Source organism: Bubalus bubalis, chromosome 2 (genome assembly GCF_019923935.1).
Source record: "Bubalus bubalis isolate 160015118507 breed Murrah chromosome 2, NDDB_SH_1, whole genome shotgun sequence".
Taxonomy (NCBI): domain Eukaryota; kingdom Metazoa; phylum Chordata; class Mammalia; order Artiodactyla; family Bovidae; genus Bubalus; species Bubalus bubalis.
The window spans coordinates 43,908,794-43,932,489 of NC_059158.1; the positions used below are offsets into that span (position 1 = coordinate 43,908,794).

Sequence of the window (23,696 nt, forward strand, 5' to 3'; positions counted from 1 at the left end):
ACTGTTCAGAAGAGGAAGAGGGGAAGCCATGAGATGAGTTTTTGCAACAATACCAGGTAGTCGTGACAAAAGATTACTGTCAATAAAGGAAAACCAGATATCTCAAATTAAGAGATTTAGCACTTTTTTATGTTTGGGAAGATACAAGAAACTGAGCTCACTGAAATTATTCCTTTGATATGCGCCTCAGTTATCTGGAGCTAGTATCCTGTGTTTTCTCATCCAACGTTTCCTCAAGCTGCACCTTGAGGGTGGCTGCAGCTTGATGACTGCTAGATGGTGGGCATTCCTTGTTTCCACCCTTTGTTGCCTGAGGGCTCACCAATACGGGTGGCTGTAAGGTGGTGGCTAGATCCTTCGTTTACTGATTGCACCATTGAGCAATTCAGTATGACTTTACTGAGCGCCTACCATGCCTCCCTCCTAAGGCTTCCCTCTTAGTTCAGTCGGTAAAGAATCTGCCTGCAATGCAGGAGACCTGGGTTCGATCCCTGGGTCAGGAAGATCCCCTGGAGAAGCAAATGGCAATCCACTTAAGTATTTTTGCCTGGAGAATCCCATGGACAGAGGAGTCTGGGAAGCTACAGTCCATGGGCTTGCAAGAGTTGGACACGACTTAGCTACTAAACTACCACCACCATGCCTCCACCCAACGAAAGGGTGGAGGATTCAGAGAGAAAGAACACTTGGTCTTACAGGGAGAAGGAGTGAGCAAGATGGGAAAGAGAAAAGGAAACCAAAAATAAACCCCCCCCAAAACGCCCTCAGACCTCACCAACATGGTGGCCCTGGGAGGCCGAGTCTGACCTCACCATCATGGCCACACGTCGAACGTCACAGACCTCCCAATATGGCGGCCACCACTGACCTTCCCGTCATGGCGCGGAGCCCCGCCCGCTCCGCCGCGGCCGCGGGCGGGAGCAGTTCCGGGTGCGGCGCGCGCCGGGGGCGGTGTCCTGGCCATGGCCGGTCTGTCGGACCTGGAGCTGCGGCGGGAGCTGCAGGCCCTGGGCTTCCAGCCGGGCCCCATCACCGACACCACCCGGGACGTCTACCGCAACAAGCTGCGCCGCCTGCGCGGCGAGGCCCGGCTGCGCGGCGAGGAGCGGCCGCGGGAGGCGGCCCGGCTGCGCGAGGAGGCGCCGCTGCGCGCCCGGCCCGCCGCGGCCTCCCCGCGGGCGGAGCCCTGGCTCTCCCCGGCGGCTTCGGGCCCGGCCTATGCGACGCCCGGGGCCTACGGTGACTTCGGAGCCCCCGCGGCCTCCTGGTCCGGGAGCCGCGGCCTCGCCCGCCCCGCGCCGCTCAGACGCCGCGCTTCCGCCCGGGGCAGCTCCGAGGAGGACGAGGACGGCCGGCCGTTCGGCAGGACCGCGCCGGGCGCCAGCCCCGGGCTCCGGCGCTGGTGGGCCGCGTCTCCGGCCTCGGCGCGGCCGCCCTCCGCCCTCCTCGGCCCCGACCCGCGCCCGGGCCTGCGGGCGACGAGAGCCGGCCCGGCGGCCTCGGCGCGCGCCCGGCCCGAGGCGGGGCGGCGGCTGGAAAGCTGCCTGTCCCGGCTCCTGCTCTGGGCCAGCCTGGGGCTGCTGCTCCTCTTCCTGGGCATCCTCTGGGTGAAGATGGGCAAGCCCTCGGCGCCGCAGGAGGCGGAGGACAACAGTACGTCCCGGGCCGGCGCAGGGGAGGGCGCTGGGCGCGCGGGTGTCCCCGGAACGACCCCCGGGCCTCTCAGCGCCAGGCCGCACGTCCCGGGCCTGTTAGATACCTCAGGCCACCTTCTTCCCTCCAGACTTAAAGACTTTCCTTCCTCCAGCTGTGGGATTCCTGCATCTGCAATCATTTCTGTCTTCACTTCCTCCTATTCTTATTTTCGGCCCTAGCCCTCCCTACTTAACTTCCCTTTCCAGCACGTGCTGGAAGCATTCTTTCCGTAGTCACTTTTACTTTTCACTCTCTAGAGAAAGCTCTCTAACACAACCCTCTGAAGGCCCACCCCCACTCCTTTTGAGTTCTGCCCTCCCTTTTGATTTCTTGCTAGTGCCCCAGGTCACCCGTGCAGAGGTAGGTTCTGATTGGGGTCCCAGCTTTGCAGCACCTAAAAGGCCACATCCTCCTCTTCTTTGGCCCAAGGGACCCTCAGACAGGCGTGCAAGAGCCTTTAAAGAGTTTAAACTGATGTAAATGGTGGCATTTATCACTGTTTGCAGCACCTTCATGGAATGTGTTAAGAGAGGGTCCTGTGACTCAAGGATATTCCCAGCCATGCCTCTGTCCACAGTTAGTTCTGTGATGAGACATGGCAGAATGAGATCTGCCAGATACAGTATGTTAACGAATAGTTAAGGATCTGTGTGTTTTCTAAAAGGGAAATTTGCTTCTTCCAGAATTCTCCAGGCTAATAGGAAACAGCAGAGTGACCATTTCTTTATAAATTTAAGTATAAAGTGACCCTTAAGTTCACCAGCTTTTAATACTCTTTACAAAAATGAATGTGATTAGTAGTATTCCCAGCCACATTTTTCCATGCCTAGCACAAACAGCCAAAATGCAGGGAAAAGCTAAATTATGTCTTAGCTGTTGGAGCAGATGGATATTTGGGTGTATGAGGAAGTCTGTGGGCGCGGGGATCCCAGACTTATGCACACACTCAGATAATCTCTTGACTATGAGAGCAGGTTATCCACTTGCTAGAGAAATTAAATAGACCCAGGAGTGTCATGGAACTGTACTGGTTCTAACTGTAACTACATTGGTGATGTCAAAAAACAGTATACTGTCATACTCATTGCTGAGATGCTGTAAGACAAGAGCTCTTGGATAAATACTGGAAATTTACGTAGAATTCCCCTCCCACGATGGTATTAAACATGTTTAACATAACATTGTTTACAGTTTACAGAACCACCATATATCTTGTCTTTGACAATGAGTCTAAATTAGGCTAGGAAGGCTTTAGTGATCCCATGTTATGATGAAGAAACCAGAGGTTCAGAGTGGTTAAGTGAGTAGTTACCCAATATCCTGTGGCTAATCATTTTTCCCTGAGATTAGAAAACAGGTGTCCTAATTCTTAATCCAGAACTGAGAACCCCTTTACATTTTACTGCCTACATTTTTTAAATGCTTCATTTAGATGATATCTTTCTAATCCCCGCCTTTTTGTTGGTAATGTTTTACTTCCTCTGAATTTTGAGAATGATCCCTTTTTGTACCCTTTTCCAAAACCCACACTTTTAATTTCCTCTGTTTCTTTTCTTGGTCTCAGTGAAATTACTGCCAGTGGACTGTGAGACAAAAACAGATGAGGTGAGTTTGAGTTTTTCTAGCTTTCGCTATTCCTCTCAAGGATGTTAGCCTCCGTCGGGAGGTAAACTTGCCCAGAAAAAGATCATAAAAGGATCATTTTCAGGAGTGCTTCCTGTAACGTACCAGAATCATATCGTGTTCTGTGATGTACATGTCAGACTCAATTGTGGCCATGAAGGAGTACTTGAAACAGAATTTGAGCTCCCAAGATCCAACCCCTGACTTGTTATAGGAGCTCTCCCATCAACCGCAGCATCGAGGGCTTTGATCTTCTGCCTGAGTCTATCTGGGGGGTGCAGTGGGTGGTGGCCTCTCAAGCTCCCTGGCTTCAGGAGGAAGGGCGGGCTGCGTTTTAAGTGCCAGGAGGCCAGGTTCTCAATTCCACATGCTCAGGTCGTTCCTCTCTGGCTCTGAAAATGCTGTTCTGATTTGAAATGTCATCAAGGGGTTGTTTTAAACACATCTGAAGTGGAGTTAGTTCTCTTAGTCTATAGATTGGTTTTGTGACACTTTAATGTTCCCTATAAATAATACTTGGGGAAGGTGAGCCGCCCCGTCCATTTACGAGTCATGAAAACGGCATTAGCAAGGAGCTGGGACACCACCGGTAAGGTAGTAGTCTAGGGAAGATAGAGGCTGTAAATTTTCAGGGCATAAATCCTGCCAGGCAGAGCCTTGTGCTGCCAGAGGGCATGACTTAGTAGTCTAATTATTAAGTGTGCAACCCCAGGCCTCCCCCAGCCCTCAGGGCACATCTCTGGCAGTTGGGGGCAGGGGGAGGCGGCCGGGAGAGGAACCGCACACACTCATCCGTAGGCCCACGTTGCCCACGTTAATGAAGTGGCATCCTGATGCAGACAAGCGGTTTTATTTCTCTTCGGCTTCTGCTGTGTCATATTTGGGGGTGTTTTTATTACACGTATTTATTGCTTTCATCCACCAGATATCTTTGCTTCCCTACTGTTTTATAAAAACAGACTCATAATAAGTATAATCTGCCTTCTATCGTAAAAACTGCAGTTGATGATTAAAGGAAGTGGCCCAGAAACATGGCCAGAAGGGGAAACTAGAGTTTTGAAGACAGAAAACAAAAACGGGAACAAAATTTTCGTTTCTGTGAGACTTCTCTGGCGATACTAGTCGTTTGTCTTCTGTTTAGAAACGGGCTCTCTGGTTTCTGTTTCTTGGTCCTGCACACCTGTGAGTATGTCAGACCCACGACGGAGGGCAGATTCCCTCTGGGGTTGTCCTCAGTGGGGGATGCGCTCATCCCCACTGTGTGAGCCGTCAGGCACCATCCAACTCCTCGCTAAAGACGTGCCCAGCCTGGCCAGGCGGGTCCCAGACCAGACATCGCAGGCTCCTTGCAGGCTCGGTGCTGGGTTCTGCTGCACTGAGCTTCCGTGGGGCACGCTCGGCCTTTGGGGAGGATGCACATGGGAGCAGGCAGCTCGGGGGGTACTTCTCAGCTTGAGTGAGTTTCTTGTTGAAAGCCTCACACTTTCTGTGGCTCAAGCTCACCCAAAACCCAGAGGGGCATTTGGGTTTGAGAGACAGATGTTTTTTCCCCCATCTCAGCTCTCTACCAGTCTCGTCATTCTTCCTGCTTTTGTTCTGCGGAAACCCTGGGGAGGGGCTGGCAGTGGGTGTGTTATCTTAATCAGGCTGTCGCATTGTCTGGTACCTTCTGTCCTTTCAGCCTTTCAGCCTTGCTTTGCCTAAATGTCTGTGAGTTCGGAACAGTATTAATTGCTCCTGCTTTTCTTTCCTGATTGTGACAATGATAGATGTTTAGCAAGTTCGAAAAATGGGAGAAGAACCACCCTTGGTTCTGCCACCTAGAGATAATCACCGTTAATGTTTGGGGAGCTTCTCTTCCTCCCTTCACTCTCTGTGTATGTATGTGTTTATAGAATTGGGATCTCTGTATATTTAGTTATATTTGACAATTACCAGCTTTGCCGATATCGTTAAATAGTCTTTAAAAAGTAGTTGGGGTTTCTGACTCTGCTAGTAGGCATGTGAGTTGTTTTGGACATTTATAGTCTTGTGCATAAGTCTTGGTTACATCATTTGGTACCTTGTTAAGGCATCAAGGCCTTTAGGCCACATGAGGGGACAAAGCTCGGCCGCTGAGAGTATTCAGAACCAAGTTAGATCGGGGCAGCACGTGAGGCCCGAGAAGGAAAGCGATCTTGGTTTCTTCTCTAGCTGCAGAGCCAGATCTAGAACCCAAACCTCCGACTTCCGGTCCAGGGCTGTGCCTGGTGACAACCTGGAAGCGGACTGGAGCGGGGGAGTGTGCTTGGAGTCCACTGGCCACACTCCATGCGGCTCCACCACCTACAAGCTGTGGGATCTTAGTGGCCACCTCTGGTCTCTAAACCTTGGGCCACTCACCTGAGAAATTGGGGTACAGTAAGGGATGTGGTAAGGCTTCAGGGTTCACATACAGACCACTCAGCACAGCACCCAACCTCCCATCCACTCTCAAAGAAAAGCAGCCTGTTTTGAATGTTCCAAATGCAGCGAGTCCAGCTGAACGGTGCCCCTGCTGACACGGGCGCTGCAGGAGTGGGCATGCAGGCGTGCCTCTCCTCACACAGGTGACATGTTCCTCCTGACAGTTCAGATTCCTCTACATTTTCCATTTCTAGAAGAATCTAAGATTAAACGTTTGCAGCAGATAATGCGCAAAGTAGACAATCCACAGGCAGACTGTAGGTACTTGCCTCTCCAAAAACTTGATGGGAATGGCCCAGGGGGAGAGCAGATGTCTCCCCCTGCGTCATGCGGCAGTGGCTTTGCCCTCTGAGGAGCCCGGGTGCCGCGTTGCCCACGGCTGGTGGCCTTTATCCCGGCGGGAACCCGGGGGCCGGGGCCTGGGAGCCTCTGGAATGTCGGCCCTTGGCGGTTACCGCGTCTGTTGTCAGTCTGCCTCTGTTTTCTCGGTGTTCTTTTCAGTCAGTCGACCTGGTGTTTATCGACCCTACCCCTGGGCCCACCTCTTGGCAGAATTTGCTGCTGTCGTTGTTTTAAGGTGTGAGGCTGTCCTTGCGGCCTAGCTCTTGACAGGGTGGCTGAGGAGATGAAAGCAGGCAGCCAGGCCCCTCACCCATGCCGCCTTGCTGACCGCTTGTCCTGTGCCCTTCCAGTTCTGTCAGGCCAAGCAGAAGGCGGCCTTGCTGGAGCTGCTGCACGAGCTGTACAACTTCCTGGCCATCCAGGCGGGTGAGTAGGCTGCCCAAGGCCAGAGCCTCCTCAGCGGGCCGAGGCCGAGGTGCCGCGGTTGTCTCCCAGAAGCCACGCCTCACCTTCCCCACATCCCCCACAGGCACATCCCGTGTAAGCCTTGCATCTGAGCAGAACATAGATTCCCTTTCAGCAGGTGCACCCATTCTCTGGGGCGCCCTCCACCTAATGTTCTGGGGGTCCCTGTGGTGTTGGAAGGGACCAGGCCTCAGGCCGTCTCAGAGTCTAGGACTCCCAACCTGGAGGGCCTCCCTGTACCATGTCGGCCCGGTCAGGTGCAGAGGCTTCTGCAGGCAGCAAGTGGTCTGGGTGGTGGGCCGAGCACCGTCAGGCCCGTCCGGCCCTCAAGGGCCCTGGTGTCACGGACCCGTGATCCCCCTGTGGGATGCTGGACCAGTCCCTGACATCTCAGGGCCTCAGTCTCCCCATTTCTCCGAGTGATCTTAGGTCTGTCTTTTCTTAACTAAATGAAAGCCAAGTGCCGTTCTCTAGAAGAGGGCCTTCTCAACCCCCTCCCAAGACGCCCCCTGGAAACGCCTCCGTGCGGAATCTCCGCCACTGTTTCCATTGGTAAACGTGTTCCTTGAGGCCCGAGGTGGCACCGTCATACTCTGTCCTCTCCTGGTATCCAGGAGGCTCTCAGAACCACTGATGACGTGGTGACCGCTCAGGGCGTGTGCCTGTGTTAAGGGTCTTCATCACAAAAACCAGACATCAGTCTGCAGGAGGTTCAAGGGGCGCCGCTCACATACAGGGCCAGCCCTTGTCTAAGGCCGTCGCCGGGAGGTCAAGGTTGAGTGGACTTGGACTCGGCCCTCAGCCCTCGGGGCCAAGCCTGTGAGCCTCAGCTCTGCACCTCCTCCCTCCTGACTGCGGGGGGCCCAGGCTGGTCACGGGGGCCTCTGTGAGCCCCTGGAGGAGAGGCGGGGTCGGGGCTCACAGCATCACAGTCAGTCTTGGCCCAGGTGTTGGCATGTAAATTCTGGCCGGAGGGCGTATTTGGCACCTGGTGACTCGGTTGTGGTCTCAGCACAGCCGCGTCAGCGTCACCCAGGAGCTTACTGGAAATGCAGCATCTCGGGCTCATCTCAAATCCATCGCGTCAAAGTCTGGGCTTTACCGAGGCCCCCAGGAGGTGACGTTGAGGAGCTCCACTCTTAAACTATGGATCCCAGTAGGCAGTTCTCCCCCTCCCACCCTCCATACGTGGTCCTGGCTCTTGTCATCAGGGGGCCTGGTACCCGCTGTCTTCTGAGGCTTTGCCTCTCACTGAGACAGGCTGCAGAGGAGTGCAGGCTCTCTGGCCATACTCTGTCCCCTTCCTCCTGTTGGAGGTCAGCTATAGACGGGGCACTGAGCTGGCCTTTGCAGGATACAAGGTGACTCAAGGATCCTGTCCATAGACTGCCTGTGGTCCAGTAGAAGAGGCAGCCCATCCACCCCCCTGACCATGGGGTGACATAAAATGCTGATAGATGGGAACCAAGAGGCTAGAAGTTCTGGGAGGCACAGTGCCTTTTGGCTGGAGCCGTCAGGAAAGTGTCACAGGGGAAGGGGTCTCTCTGCCAGGCCTTCAAGCCCAGGTGGGATGAGATACGTATTTGTTGGGGAAATGCAGGGCCAAAGAGGCAGGAAATTACAGAGTCTGGGTTGGAAGCAGCTGCATGAGGAAGGAGAAACAGGGAGCGTGATTGAGTCTCACCTGGTCAGCCATGGTTACCAGGCCGTTGCAGCTCCATCCTGCAGGCAGGAAGGCTTGGAGCAGGGGAGTGACGGACAGAGACCCAGGTGCAGGAAGGCAGCACTTTGAGTGGAAGAGTGTCGCCTAAGCAGGATCATTTTAAAGCTTTGTTGACCAAACATGGATACGAAAGGGGAGAGGAGGAAACCAGAAGACCTAGGCAGTGGTCCCAGCAGCCTGAGCAGGGCAGGGCAGGGCAGTCTGGGGCCGGGCAGGAGCATGGGAGAAGCCAGCTGAGTCTCAGGGGGCCCAGAAGGACAAGGCCAGCTTTGAAGTAGGAAGATCTGGTTGCTGGGGGGCGAGGAGCAGGCTTCAGTTCATTCTCAGGATTTTTGTGATATTATCTTCAGCCACTCTCTCCCCAGCACACAGACACATACAGACTGGCCATCCGGAGCCCAGGCTGTGCCAAGCTGAGGGCAGTCAGGCCGGTGAGGGGTTAAGGCCCAGCCTCACACAGTCCCTGCTCCCATGGGGTCTCGTAGTAAAGCAGCTGCTGGCTAGTGAGCCACAGCGGGTGATCGGGAGCTAAGGGCTGTGGCTGGGCCCCAAGGCCAGCTGATCTGGCTAAACGAGGCCCCCATGGCTGGGGCCTTTTCAGAGGGGCTGGTCTGTGGGCCGGGCCTGGAAGCCTGGGCCAGACGAAGGGCGAGGCTCCCAGCTACCCTAAGTGGGAGCCGGCTGTACAGGGTGCTCAGCAGAGGGCTTTGGAGCACCGTGCCAGGGTCCCAGCACACAGACACCCCTTCTCCTTGGCCATCACTCCCCAGGGCCCCTCAAAACCTGGCATTCTAGGTCACCAGCCTGTGACCAGTCAGAACCCCTGCAGTGCAGCGGCCTCCCTGCCTTTCTTTTCCCAGGCTGCGTTTATTTATAGTCCCATCCCAGTACCTTCCAGAGCTGTCTGTCTGATCCTTTTAGGGATCAGTTGCAAACAGACCTTGGTATTGGGCAGCTTTTTAGTCATTTAATGCAAATTGCTGCACTGCTTTGCAGGTCAGGTTTTAATGATCTGGCCTCGATCCAAGCTAAGTGGCTTTTGATCTTGCTGCACAGTGAAGATGCCCCACAGCTGTCAGGGCCGGCGGGCCACACGCTCCCCGTCAGAGCTGATGGCTTGATTCTTGCTGCCGTGTTCAGTCGGTTGCCAGGTAAATTTTTTTTACCTCTTCTTTGTGTTTGAATGTGTGTTTTTTCCCCTCCTAGGTAATTTTGAATGTGGAAATCCAGAGAAGCTAAAGAGCAAATGCATTCCTGTCATGGAAGCCCAGGAATATATAGCAGTAAGTAGGCTGCCGTGTGCGTCCATTCCCCGGAGGTCCTGGTGTTCTGTATTGATCTTTCAAGCCCTGTGTTTTGTTTTGGTTTTTTTCCTCGTTTTGTGTTTGCTTTTTGGCTTGTTTGCTTTCCCTTTAAAAAAAAAAAAAAAGATTTTTTTTTTTTTTTAACACAGTTGAGTGCTCAGCTCCCTGAAGTTAAGGCAGCAGAGGGGTGACTGGGCCCAGGGTGAGCTGAGAGCCGGGGCCCGGCCTGCAGGCAGCTCGCCCCTGACCCACTGCCCCCCAGCCAGCTGACCGGGCCGCTGCCCTGCCCTTCCTGGAGCAGTCCTGTGACTTGCTCCTCTTCTGGCTCATTTTCCCCTTCTCAGCAGCTTATTTAAGATATTTCACCTGCCATTTCACTTCCCCCTTAGGATTACCATCCGGGTTGCTCCGGGTCCTTTTGATTTTCGATGTGGCCTCAGGTGGACAGAATTACAGGTTTTAGAGCCGGCAGAGAGAGACCCAAGGGGTCACCTCATCCAGTTTTCGTTTCACCGATGAGGCACCTGGGGCCCGGAGAGGGGAGGGTCTTTGCGCAAGGCCACACGGCCGGCTCTGGCTGCAGGGAGGGCCCCTGCCCCCACGTCGTCTTCCACGTCCATCCAGATGAGCTGCCAGCTCTCTGGCCTGGCACTGCGGCCCTTGAGGAAACTGCATTCCTCCAGCTGCCGCAGACCTGCCCCGTTTTCCCACGCGTGCTTCCATATCACCTCCTCCAGTTACAGCCTCTTCTCCGGGATCATCTGCCCCAGATTGCCATCCCACCAGTTTGCTATGCGTTTAGTGGAGCGAGGCTTGGGGGCACGTGGAGAACAAAGGGGGCTTCCACGACCCAGCTGCTCTGCCCAGACGGAGTGCTAATCTCCCCCGCCCCCTCCCACAGAATGTGACCAGCAGCTCCTCCACCAAGTTTGAAGCCGCGCTGACTTGGATACTGAGCAGTAACAAGGACGTGGGCATTTGGTGAGTAAGGCCCTCTCCTCGCCCAGTGGCTCTGGCGTCTGGGGCCCGGAGGTGGAGGCCAGGTCTCCCAGCTGAGTCATCAAGGGCCAGGCCTGAAGCTGAGCAGTGGAGGGAGAAGGGTCAGTGATGCCACGGGAGGAGCAGTTTAGGATGAGTTGCAAAAATCCAAGCATCAGGGTGATTGCCTGGCAGTCCAGCTACACCTGTTTCAAGTAACTCAGGCTGTGCCCCTTCCCGTTGCTGGCCCCCACCATTTGCTGGTGAAGGCACTTTTCTGTGCTGCCTTTCCTTGGTGCTAATTTTCATTTGTAGATGAGGTGATTCTGTATGTTGGTTTCACTCAGTATGGAAACTGTAAATGGAGAGACCGGGTTTTATTCCAGCTGGGCGGTTTGGCCTGTTCCTGTCCCTGGTGAGCATGGTTTGCAGAAACAGCGCACTCACCCTCCTGAAAGGCCCCCGACTGGCTCCTCAACCCAGCGGTGGGGGCACCAGCCACTTGCAGATGCGGGAGTCCCCTGCTGGGGAGACCCTGCCTCATCACCCCCCACCCCTCAGGGTTTGTCAGGTCTCTGTTCAGGCTACAGCTGCTGATACTAAAGCACACTCTGGGGTTTTGTTCTCTTCCTCTCTAATCCACTCAAATTACTAATTCCATCAGCAGTGCAGCCAGCGGAAGCCCCTCGGGCAGCTGAGCCTGAAGCTTGATAACTGGATGCATGGCACGATTAGAATTCGTTGGCTTTAAAAAAAATCATAATAAACCTTCCCTGAGTGGCTGAGCGATTTTCCCAAGTGTTAGAAAAGGCAAAGAACACGGATTTTTATCCTTGGCAGCACACGCCGAAGCTGCCAACACAGGAATGATGACGCCGCCTTTTCCCGTTGGAGGGGGCAGCCTGGTTTGAGCCCAGCCCCCAGGACCAGCATTAGAAGTAGGTCGCGGGACTTTGCTGTACAGAGTAGTTGACGCGACATTGTAAATCAACTACGCTTCCATGTGAAAAAAAATTTTTTAAGGAAGTCGGTCATGAGAAATCGCAACAGTTCAAGCACCAGCCATTCAGCATGCAGTCCAGAGCAGGGACTTGTTGCCTCCTAGAAGGACGGTGGCGTCTCCCAGCGTCCCGATGCCCCCCTCGCTGAGGCTGGGGTCTGGCCTCTGGGAGCCGGGCCTGTTCGTGCTGCGGGGCCCTGTGGCACTCCGTGGCCTCTGCACTTAAACAGCCGACGTGCCTCCTTGTCGCCAAGGAGAAGCACCCCCTCCCGGACTGTTTCAGTCCCTCGCCATGCCTCGCAAAGCCAGCGATTCCGTAAACATCTCCATTTCTCTGTGCTGGGAGGTGGGAATGCAATTTACAGTTTAATCTTCCACACGCTGAGAGGGGTTGTCAACGACCCAACAGAGGGGGGCGTCACTTTAGCGGCAGGGGTTCAAGCCTGCTGCCGTCTTTAAAGCTTTATTCTTTCTAAGTAGCCAACGTGGGAAATTTCTGGGAAGAGTGCAGCCAGGGTACAAGTCTATTTTATCAGCAAGTGGAGGCTTCCCAGCCCCTCCTTCCTCCTCTTTCTGCTGAAAGTGAGGCTTCTACAGCGGCTCCTCAGGGCTTTTGGGCCTGTTTACAGCCCTGTGTCCTGTCTTAGGTTGAAAGGGGAGGACCCGTCCGAGCTGGTGACCACGGTGGACAAGGTGGCCTGCCTGGAGTCCTCGCGGCCCCGCATGGGTGTTGGCTGCCGCCTGAGCCGCGCCCTGCTCACAGCTGTTACCAGCCTGCTCCTCTGCTTCTGGTGTAAGTCCCGCCCCCCGCCCCCCGCCCCGCCTGCAGCGCCTCCGCAGCCCAGCTCAGCAACACTTGGAGCACAGGAGCCAAGGTCTAGAAACCCAGGCCCACGGAGTTCATTTCTGCCCAGTGAACCTGAGGTCTGTCTAGTGAAACGGGGATGACGTGGTCCACCACTGCCCTGGTCAGCTTTCCTCTGGAGGCCCGGCAGCTGGCGCACAGAGATTAACTGGAAAATCTTGGTTTAGGGTGGGGGCCATCAGCATCCCGAAGGGGCACCCGGCCTGGGCTACAGTCGGGCACCGTCCTTCCCCGGGCTCCAGAGTACAGGCCGCACAGCAGGGAAGACGCAGCCGGAGCTTGGCCTGATTTTACTCCCTGAACAATGTGAGCACCTGCTGAGGAGCTGCAGATGCCTGACGAAAGCAAGCCAGGCCCGGGGCACTGAGCAGCAAAGGGGAGTCTCCCGACATCAGGGGCTGCCTTTGAGCGGAGACCTTGGGGCGTCTGTGAAGGCGAAAGGCCGTGTCACAGAAGCTGCCTGACTCTGCAGAGAGAGCCGGCTTACAAATCACAGGCCGTCTGGGCGTGCGCACGGCTCCCTTCCCAACGCGGGCAGGCACAGACATCATTATCGGCAGCAGCATCTCGAATACAAAGGGCCTGGCATGTATATATGTATGAATCGCGAGTTCTGGTTCACAAGGGAGAAGATGAAAGCCCGGGAATGAGGCTGGGAGGAGGACTAGGGACTCCGCTCTGGTGACAGCCGGCGGGAGGAAGATGACCACTGAACAGCTTGTCTCCCCCAACCCCGCATGTCCCATCCTCCGCCTCCTGCTTGCTAGCCCGGGTCTCACACAGTTGGGACGCCACCCCCTCAGCCTCCAGCACAGCCACCTGCCCCGTGAGAGCCAGTGGGCTCCTGGCCAGGGAAAGTGGCGGGCGGGATTAACCGCGCTTTGTCCCCTCCCAGGCTTGGCCTTCCTGTGGGGGCTCCTGATCCTCCTGAAGTACCGGTGGCGGAAGTTGGAAGAGGAGGAGCAGGCCATGTATGAAATGGTGAAGAAGATCATAGGTGCGTGGCCCCCGGGGGAGGGCTGCTGGCCCCCCACCGCGGGGCCTCACCCTGAACAGCGCCCTCTGTCCCGCAGACGTGGTCCAGGACCACTACGTAGACTGGGAGCAGGACATGGAGCGCTACCCATACGTGGGCATTCTGCACGTGCGCGACACCCTGATCCCGCCGCAGAGCCGGTGAGTCCCCGCTCAGACCTCGCTGAGGGCCCCGGGCCAGTCGTGCAGGGCGGGGGCGGTTCAGCCCCGGGTCCCAGCCTGAGGCTCCATCCCCCGCCTCTGCCCCCCTGCTGCCACTGCTCTGGAGACGCCACACTGTTGGTGCTGATACTGATGGGTGCTCTGGACAGTGAGTCCTCGGTCTCCTTTCCTCCTGAGTGGCTCTGCAGGGAAGGACCTGACGGGCTCCACAAATGGAGGTCAGGGACAGCACGGTCAGGTCTTTGGTCGCACCGCTCTGGGGCTCTCCTGTTCCTGCCCTCTGCGGATGCTGTCAGCTGGCGGGTGGTCTCTGTGGGCACAGAGTGGCGGCCAACAGGCAGACCAGCGCCGGCCCTGTAGCCGGTGGAGGGGAGGTGGGCCCCCTGCCGCTCTCCTGAGCGGGAAAAGCATCTCCAGGAGCCTCTGGGGACACACCTCTGAGGTTCCACTGGCCAGTGACTCATCTCTCCTTGAATCAGTCACTGGCGAGGAAGAGGGGGTTGTTTTTCACACGTCATTAGCCATGATGCACAGTCAGAAACGTGTCTTACCTAAGATAACACAGTCCAGTTCCCATACACGAATGCACACACCTGTTCTTGGAAATAGCGTTTCACAGCAGTGAATGGGCTCACGACTCATGGGAGGAGTTGGCCGGCCACTGTCATGCACGACTCCGGGACCTCTGTCCCTGTGGGCTGCAGATGCTGGATGGATCCCTGACAAACCCAGGGGTGGGGTAGAATCTGGGGCCAGAGTCCCAGGAGGTGGCCAGCAGGGAGGGCCCACTTCAGTGTGGGCTCACACTCTACTGAGTTCTCCGGCCAGGTGCCGTGCTCTCTCGCTCCACCTTCAGCATGGTCCTGGGGGGTGGGGGGAACAGCGAGGACCCCACTTTACAGATGAGGACACTGAGGCACAAGGACGGTAAGGAACCTGCTCGGAGACCGTGGGCTGGCACCTTTTCTATGTTCCCAGTGCCGGGCTCTGTGGTTGTCAGTCCAGGAGGAGCTGGAAGATGTGAAGATGCTGAGGCGCACTCACGTCCACCCCAGCCCCAGGATGGCGACAGGCAGGGAACTTCAAGCAGACTGACAGGGTGTAGGATGACCAGTGGGCCCCCGCACAAGGCCACCGCAGCCCTCCAGCTCTCGGGGAGGCCGCTGGTGGGTGCTCGGTCAGGGCAGCCGAGCCCTTGGCTCATGGGGACACAGGCGATCAGTCAGCCCTGCGTGCGCACGCTGCCCTGCGGGGAGGGCCTGCTTGTGGGCGGTGAGGGAGCTCTGAAGAGCTGGTTTGGGGAGGCACGCGGGCCAGCTTGCTCATCACCTGATAATGGGCGGCCCGGGAAGGGACCGAGTGAGGCCCTCCCTGCTCAGGAGCCTCTGTGAAGGTCTCGGTCCCCGGGGCCAGGGCCAGACCAGCCAAGTGAGGACTGCTGAACAGCCCTGGGGTTTGGACCTGACCTCCCCGGGAACAAAGCCCTGAGACCCCGCTCTGCCTCCTGAATCAGGAGCCACCTCCGGAGCTTCCCTCCATCCGCGCTCCCCGCTGAACGCCCTGCTCCACACACCCCCCCAACATTGACTGCATGCTTGGAGTGCTGGGGAGTGGTCTGCAGTCAGACATGAGGCTGGGTCTCACCAAAGGGTAGACATCAGAGCAGCCCTCCCCCACCGCCCTGGGATCTTCCTGTCTGGTCTAGAGGAGCAAAGAGAAACTAGGAGGCTGTCTGAGGGGGTGCAGGGCCCCGGGGACCCCAAAGAGCAGGGACTCTGATCACTGCAAAGATGGCCCGACCTGGTGGCTCTGTTTCCACAGGCAGCTCCAGCGTCCAGGCCTCCCCCGCTGGAGGCTTAGTTCAGCCCCATCCCCTGAAGTGCTGTGGAGTCTGGACTCAACAGCCCAGTGGTCACTGTCTAATTGGCCCACACAAGACATTAAAATGCAGCCCTCACTGGAGGGGGTGGCAGGCCTGCTGCAGTATCAAGTCCTAGCAAGTCTTCCCGCTTGGACACCTGGGGTGGGCGCGGGGAGCTGCAGCCCCTTTCAGCTCCCTTTAACTGAAAGCTTTTGGAGCAGAGAAGGTTGAGGAAGCCTTTCTGTGGGCTCACGAAATTTCTCTCCTCTGCATGAGTCCTGTTAGCACCTGACCACTCTTCCCGCAGATAGATAAATTCTAGGTGAGCTCCCTGCTTTGGTACAGAGGGCATCCACAGCCCACCTCTCTTGGCAGCCCTGGGCCGGCTGGCCTCCTGAGCTTCCCCTCCCCCTCTCTGCAGGAGGCGCATGAAGCGGGTGTGGGACCGGGCGGTGGAGTTCCTGGCCTCCAACGAATCACGGATCCAGACGGAGTCCCACCGCGTGGCCGGGGAAGATATGCTGGTGTGGAGATGGACTAAGCCCTCTTCCTTCTCTGACTCAGAGCGATAAACCCTGGGCGGGGGCGGTATCGAATAAGCCTTTCCCAGGCCAGTCCCCTCCGGGACGGACGCGAGAGGGCCACGCCCTGCCGGTGCTGAATTCACACTTGCCTTGACTCACCCGCCTCCTGACCTTGGTTCCAAAGGTGTGAGACTGGGCTCCGTGGGAAAACGTGAGCGTCCTTAGAGGGCAAGGGGAGGAGCCAGGGGGCCGCTGCCTCTGCATCTGGCCATCCTCTCTACCCAGTGTTGCTGGCACAAAGAGGAGAGGGGTTGGTTTTTCACGAAAAAATAAAAGCGCAGGGGCCATGAGCCCTTGCAGAGCAAGTGTGCACCCGGTGAGCCCACCGCGCCCGCGGGAGGTGGTTTGGGGTGGCGGGCTGGGGCGGCAGGGCCTGGGGAGCAGCTTGGTCATGTGCCTTCGCGGGGTGTTCCTGGGGAGCCCAGGAGTGAGGGAGAAAGCCTCCTCGAGCTGGGTGGGGCCTGTGATCCCGAGGGGAAGGGGCTGGAAGTTAGAACTAAGTACCCTAGGAGAACTGTTTAGACACGGTCTGGGCGCGCGAGGGCTCTGGCTGGGGGGCCTGAGCAGCTGGGGTGATATCCCGGAAGGAACCCCGCGGAGAGGCGAGTCGGGCTGCCGCCAGCTGGGCGGCCCCGCGGAGCCTGGAACTCCCTGTGGGTGAGGATCGCTGGGTTGACGGTGACCACCCCGCCTCCCCGCCCCGGGGCGATTTGCCGGAACCTCGGCTGCTGGGCTCCGGGCGGGAGTGAGGGCGCCCCCTGCCGCCCCGGGCTCTAGCCCTTCGCGCCCCGCCCTCCCCGCCGGCGGAGCGCCCCCAAACCCTCGCGGGGGCCTGATGAGCTCAGGGCTGGGGCCCCTCCGGGTGAGCCACATCCCCGCGGGCTTTGGTCCGCGGCGGGCGGGGGAGGGGACGAGCCGAGGAGACGGAACAGCTGCCTCCAAAAGGCATTAAGCACCTCTCTGGTCTTACTGGTATTTTTTGTTTCCTTAATAAAGCGCCAGTCTCCCTCATTTGAGCAATACTCTCTCATTTCCTCTGATGTCTGGGGTGATGGGCGGGCCTGGAATCCCAGCGCCTGCCCCATGGCAAAGCAGGTCTCATAAGCAGGCTCCAGCCAGAAGAAACTGCAACAGGCTTCACTATCAGGGCTGAACTGTTGGATAAATAAATACTTATTAAAAATGGATGTGGTTCTCGTCCGTGGTTCTTTCCCTCTCCCCTCAAAGCAATGTGTAAGGAGAGGCAACGTGCAGAGTTATTAAGCGCTGGCCAGGGAGACTTACTCTGCGAGAGAAGGCGGGAGCGGCCTCAGGCAAACCACATACCTTGGACCCTCAGTCTCCACTTTATAACACGGTGTGATGACGCTGCCCTGCAGGTTGAACTCAAAAGATGTATGCCTGGGCTCTGGGTAGTAAGAAGCGGGGGCCACTTTCTCCTGCCCCATTTCTGCCTCCCTCAAGGCCACAGAGGCTCCCAGAGGTGCTGAGCACCTGCCGTAGGAAGGGGAGAAAGAGCCGGGTGAGATTGGACGGGGTGTCTCGGCCACTGATGGTGACTCCCAGGGAAGCAGGAAGTGGACGTTGATGGCAATCTTGTCTCTTCGGGGCTGGCCACTGGGGAGAACACAGCTCGGGATGTGTGGGAGTCCCTCCAGTGGAGTCAGAAGGTTGCAGGGAGGGCTTTGGGGGTCCTACCGCTCTCTACCAGCATTGCCTGTACCCTGGGGGCACAGCGGGTGAGCTGCTAGCAGTGGGGGTTAGCGCCACGTGCGGTGGGCCTTCCTGAGTCAGCCTGGGATGAAGGCCGCTCCACTGCCCGGCCCCATGGGTGCGTTTGGCAGGTTAGCGCCATCCTGCCATCCTCCCATCAGCTGGAAACGTGGTGGGTAAGTTGATATCAAGGACCCAGAAACACAACCCTGGAAAAAAAAAACCCATCCTCCCATTTCTGATTTTCAGTGCAAGATTTTCCTTGCTGCCGTGTTTTGTCTTAAGTTGAGAAGGGAGCTAACGCCAGGTTCTATTTCTGTGAAGCTGTTTGGAGAGCAGGAGCAAGATCAAAATAAAGGAAATAACAAAAAGGCCCCCGCCACCCAGCCCCTTCCTTTATGGTGGAGAGCGCCTGGCACAAAGGCCCCAGGCGGGCGAGCAACATCCTCAGTCCTGCAGGCAGCTCCACTCAGCTCTGCAGCCTTTCTCAGCTTTGAAGGGCCAAGCCCCCGCTTTCAGCATCTCTCATTTCCCTAGGAACAGCACGAGGCGGTGGGATTTGCCTGAGGAAGGGGTCCGAGGGCATCTTTGGGGGGGGCCCACTGTTGAGAAGTTTCCGCTGGTCCCTTCCCCGGCTCCCCAGGCCACAGCCCTGTCCTCCTCGGGGACGAACGGCCCTCTCGGGCTTGGGGGGCACCAGTAAAGAAGCTTGATGGCTGAGGGAGCGAGAGGTGCACCCCACAAATCTCGCCTGTGGACATCCACCCAGGACCTCCAGGCCACCTTCCAGAGTCTCTGCTTGGGAAAAAGGTAAACACAGCCATTTGTCACTGACTTATCATAAGAACTGAGGTAGTTAGCAGCTGTTCCCCTTTAATTAATACACCATTGACTTTGAACCTCAAAAAAAAAAACCCTTTTGTTGAGACAGGTGTGTGGACTCAAATCCATTATCCTGTCAGCCTTCCCCAAAGGCGGGGATCAGGGGAGCAGTTACTCAGGGAGCAGCATCTCTTGGGCAGCCGGGTCAGCTCTGCATGCCCATCCCTGCGCAAGCTTGAGAGAAAAGGATCTGGACAGAAGGTCCTCTGAAAAGGAGGGGGTGGTGAGTGAGGGGCAGCATTCCACCGGGTGCTGTGTTTCCAGGGGGTGGAGGTGGGGACCCAGCCTTCTCAGGACCAACTGGGGCTAATCAGCGTATCCCTGTAGCAGAGGAAGTTCTTTTAAAAGACATGAAAAAATTAGTCAACATAGCTTCGCGATGTGCTCATGACGCCCCCAGGCGGCGGGTGCTGTTGTTACCCGCTCCTGGGGGGGACAGGCTCGGAGAGATCAGGAAGGTAATGGAGCCAGGGTGTGACCCTAGATGGCCTGCCTCCCTTTTCTTCTCCAAAGAAGGGAAATCTGTTGAGTTGCTGAGGGTTTGCCAGAACAGAATGGAACCACCTTGTTCCAGGCAAACAACCAGGACCTCACAGAGACCCTGGAGGCTCCCCCGCCCCCCTGCTCCTCCCTCCACTCAGGCCAGACACCTTGCGGCCCTCCCCAGGCCCACTGCTGCCTCTGAGGCTCTGTGCTTGCCTCTCCCAACCCTGATCTCCTCCTGACCGCCATCCCCATGGGGAACTGGCTGCACCCCACCCTGCACACTCTCTAGGCCCAGCTCTCCTTCATTTCTCTCTCAACACCGGAAGTGCTACAAATTTCGCTTCCTCATGCACCTCCTATGGGACCGAGCCCCAAGGACTTGCCAGCCCACAGCATCAAAGGACAGAAGGTGCAGATGGCCCAGGCTCCCTACCTTCTGCCAGGCACTAAAGCACACCAGCCCTCGGTTCAGTTCAGTTGCTCAATTGTGTCTGACTCTTTGTGACCCCATGGACTGCAGCACGTCAGGCCTCCCTGTCCATCACCAACTCCCCAAGTTTACTCAAACTCATGTCCGTTGAGTTGGTGATGCCATGCAATCATCTCATCCTCTGTCGTCCCCTTGTCCTCCTGCCTTCAGTCTTTTCCCAGCATCAGGGTCTTTTCAAATGAGTCAGTTCTTCACATCAGGTGGCCAAAGTATTGGAGTTTTAGCTTCAGCATCAGTCCTTCTGATGAATATTCAGGACTGATTTTCTTTAGGATGGACTAGTTGGATCTCCTTGCAGTCCAGCGGACTCTCAAGAGTCTTCTCCAACACCACAATTCAAAAGCATCCATTCTTTGGCGCTCAGCTTTCTTTACAGACCAACTCTCACATCCATACATGACCAGCCCTAAGATTTGCATAAGATGCTAATGGGGATGCTCTTCGTTCAAAATGGAACTTCTCTGCAGCCCTGGTGAGTAGGGGCTTGGAGCAGATTTCATGTGTTTTCTTTTTTTTCTTTTTCCCCCACTCTGTGGCATATGGGATCTTAATTCCCAGATCAGGGATCGAACTCACATCTCCTGCATTGGAAACATGGAATCTTAACCACTGGACCACCAGAGAAGTCCACTTCATGTGTTTTCTGAAGAAAGGGATGAGGTGTTTCTTCCTGCCAAGAGCGTGGGCCGAGGCCTCAGTAACATCTCAGGCAATCCTCTCAACATCGCAGGGGCGAGGTGAGACTCCAGCCAAACCGGGGAGATGCTGCCCAGCGCCAGGACTTGGGATCAGGCTGCCCTGCCAGGTGGGTGGGCAAGAACGGCCCAGAGCAAGGTCTCGGGAGCCGGGAATTGCTGAGCAGGCTCTGAGAAGAAAGGGTAGGAGAGGTATCACTGGTGATTACAGCCCAATTTCTAAGCTGCTTCTGTTTAGTAAAGGAGACAGGGGAAAGTACAGTAATTTTCTTCAATGAAAACAGGCAACAGAATTCCCTTTGCCTCGTTCCCCTTGCAATTAAGCCCTTCTCTGCAAATGAAATGATTTGGTTTTCGTGGGGACTAATTTAAGCACACTGGAAGGGCCGCTGAACTTTTTGATTGCAAACACCAGCACGTGCAAAACAGAATCCCAAGCGGTGATGCCAGGCTGGCAAAGCTGTCCTGTGTGGGACTGGGGCATCCTTGGGGTGATGTAGGGTGAGCCCTGGGTCAGCCATCCAGCTCTGCTCCTAAACCCACGCCCCTCTGTGTGGCTGACCCCCCTCCGCTCCAGCCTCCATCCCCACATCCCCAGTGAGGAGGCTGGACCAGACCCCCAGGGGCAAATTCAGAAGCTTCTGACACATCAGTGATCAGATCAGATCAGTCACTCAGTCATCTCCGACTCTTTGCGAACCCATGAATCGCAGCACGCCAGGCCTCCCTGTCCATCACATCAGTGATGGCCATGAGTTAAAGATGCCACAGGTTCTCTGCCACTTCCTCCGTCTTGTGGAAGAACATTCCACGCTGGACCCAGAAAACAGGCATCCAAGTGGTATTTCTTCTTCCTTGAATCTGGGTTGGCCCTGGGTCAGCTTTGACCAGTGGAATGTGGCCAGAGGGACACTGGCTAATTTTGGCCGGAGGCGTTGGGGGCCTTGTCACTTCTGCTTTCACCCTCTTGGGCCTGGAGCCACCACGTAACGAGGCGCAGCTGCCTTGCTGGAGGACCTTGTGGGGAGACAGATGCCTGCCAACCCCAGCTGGTGCAGCATCCCAACTGGGGCCCCAGTCCCAGGGGAGCAGAGATCAGCCGTCTCCCTCCAGCAGTGCCCAAATCGCAGGATCGGGAGTAAATGCCTGGTGTTGTTTTAAGCTAGTAAGTCTGTAGTTTTCGCTTTTTGAATTTTCTGGCTGCGCCATGTAGCATAACGGGGAGCTTAGTTCCCAACCAAAGATCAAATCTGCGCCCCCTACAGTGGAAGGGTGGAGTCTCAACCCCTGGACCATCAGGGAAGTCCCTGTGTTATAACTTCTTCATTTGCAATCGTTTGGCTCACAAAGAGATACAAAACCAGTACTGCAATTTCTCCTGTACCCTTCAACCCAGCTCCTCCAGCGACCCCGCAGAATCGTGTACCCTGTCCAAACTAGGAAACCGACCTTGAGAGAGTAACTATTCACCCAGGCACAGACCTTATTTAGGTCTAACCACTTTGACATGCTCTGTGTGTGTGTTTCTATGAAATGTTATCACAACTACATTTTGGGTGGTCTGTTGCTTGTGATAGAACAGATACAAGTATGGACAAGTTCCCCATGAGTGTGTGTTATAGCTCAAAGTGACAAAAACAAGCTCAAACAAATCTGGGCACCAGGTGTGCGCATGCGCTCACAGAAGCCAATCCCTGGAGAGGCAAGCATGAGGGGGCCTCCGAGCTCCATCCAGGGTCGGGGGGTGGGGGGACACCAGGGCCTGGCTGCAGCCACACATTCTCAGAGGGCTCCCCCACCTGGCTGCTGCTGCTCTGGGACATCGGAGGGAAGGAGAGATAGGAAGGGCTCAGACGGGAGTGGGGCCCACCTCCTGGCCAGCCACTGTGGATGGAGCCCCAGGCCTCCCACACGCAGAACTGGAGATAGGAGGCGGGAGGTGTCCGACTCTTTGCGACCCTGTGAACTGTAGCCTGTAGCCAGCCTCGGGATTCTCCAAGCAGGAAGTGGGAGGAGGGCCTCTCAGAGGAAGGCGTGGCACACCGAGACGGGAAGAGAAAAGACAAGATGTGCACCGTGGAGCAGCAATGCGAAAGATGAGGGCCGCATCCTGGGCACACAGGTGGTAGGGAGGAAAGGGTAAGAGCAGCCCACGCTGGACTCAAGAGCCAGCATCCAAGTGGATGGTGGGAACTCGGGCCCCTCTAAGGGACAGGATCGGCTAGCGGGCAGAAGAATCACCAAGGCCATTTGCTAAAGTTCCCGCCACAAGAAAAGATCACACTTCCCTATTCTCTTTGAAAATTGGGCCTGACCGTGGGCTTCCCTTGTGGCTCAGCTGGTAAAGAATCCGCCTGCAGCGCAGGAGACCTGGGTTCGATACCTGGGTTGGGAAGATCCCCTGGAGAAGGGAACGGCTACCCACTCCAGTATTCTGGCCCGGAGAATTCCAGGGACTGTATAGTCCATGGGGTCACAAAGTGTCGGACACACTGAGCGACTTTCACTTTCACATAACTTGCATTAGCCAGTGACATGAAGTGACAACGAGGCTGGGAGGCAGAGGCTTCGAGAGCTGCCGCGGGTCTGCCGTTCTTCCTCGGCTGTGGTTCAGTGGTGCTGCCGAACCCCGAGTCCTGGAGAAACAACAGCCTAGGCTGGATCTCGGGCGGACCCACGGTGCGGTAAGTGTAAGAAATCACTGTATGTTAGCGTCAGCCACCAGGAATCGAGCGGTGTTTGTTCCTAGCATCAGCTGAAGAATACACGTAACTAACTTTTGCCACCTTTCTGGAGGGAAGAACAAGAAGCTGGTGTCACAGGAGGGGAGGAGGAGGAAACTGCCTGATCCCTCTACCCCGCCAACCCAACATCCAGTGCCTGGAGGCAGGGAATGGACCAGAAGATTCTGGAAAATCAGTCTAGGCCTTGGGGTTTTTTTTTCATTCTGCCAAAGCGGTGTCTGGCAGGCCTCTGCAGTGAGGACCTGGATCTTTCTGACTTGGCTACCCCTGCTATGCAATTACTGCAAAGACGAAGTCTGGGGTCCCCTGAAGAGAAGGATCAGAGGGCCGGTGCCCAGCAGGTGTGGGGGAGAAGGAGTCCTCACCCCAGGCAGTCGGGCTGGCTCCACGCCGGCAGCCACCATCACAACCTGGGGGAGAGGAGGGCGCTGCATGTTTAGCAGGGGAGGCAGGGAGGGCCGCACGGCCGTCCAGGAGACCCAAGACCTTGGTGGAAGAGGCTGGCAGGGTGCAGGCAGGTCAGAGATTGACAGAACAATGGCCAGGGGAGGTGAGAAGGTGCCGAGGTCCCCAGAGTGTCCCAACCCCCCACACACACAGCAAC

General features: G+C 56.5%; 1 protein-coding gene across 2 annotated transcripts; it reads left to right on the plus strand.

Moving 5' to 3' along the window:
* The first annotated feature begins 920 nt into the window (after positions 1 to 920).
* On the plus strand, positions 921 to 17,267 carry LEMD2 (LEM domain nuclear envelope protein 2). 2 transcript variants are annotated; one of them, XR_003105271.3, is made up of 10 exons: positions 921 to 1,653; positions 3,260 to 3,300; positions 6,456 to 6,531; positions 9,500 to 9,576; positions 10,499 to 10,578; positions 12,223 to 12,368; positions 13,336 to 13,437; positions 13,514 to 13,616; positions 14,616 to 14,803; positions 15,920 to 16,051. XR_003105271.3 is itself a non-coding variant. In XM_006050336.4 (9 exons), exons 1-9 carry the CDS (start codon positions 963 to 965, stop codon positions 16,068 to 16,070), a joined length of 1,467 nt encoding a protein of 488 aa, XP_006050398.2. In that variant the 5' UTR covers positions 924 to 962; the 3' UTR covers positions 16,071 to 17,267. The 2 variants fall into 2 exon arrangements, 1 of the variants encoding a protein (XP_006050398.2); XM_006050336.4 differs by lacking the exon at positions 14,616 to 14,803 and having other exon boundaries at positions 924 to 1,653; positions 15,920 to 17,267.
* The last annotated feature ends 6,429 nt before the right edge of the window (positions 17,268 to 23,696 follow it).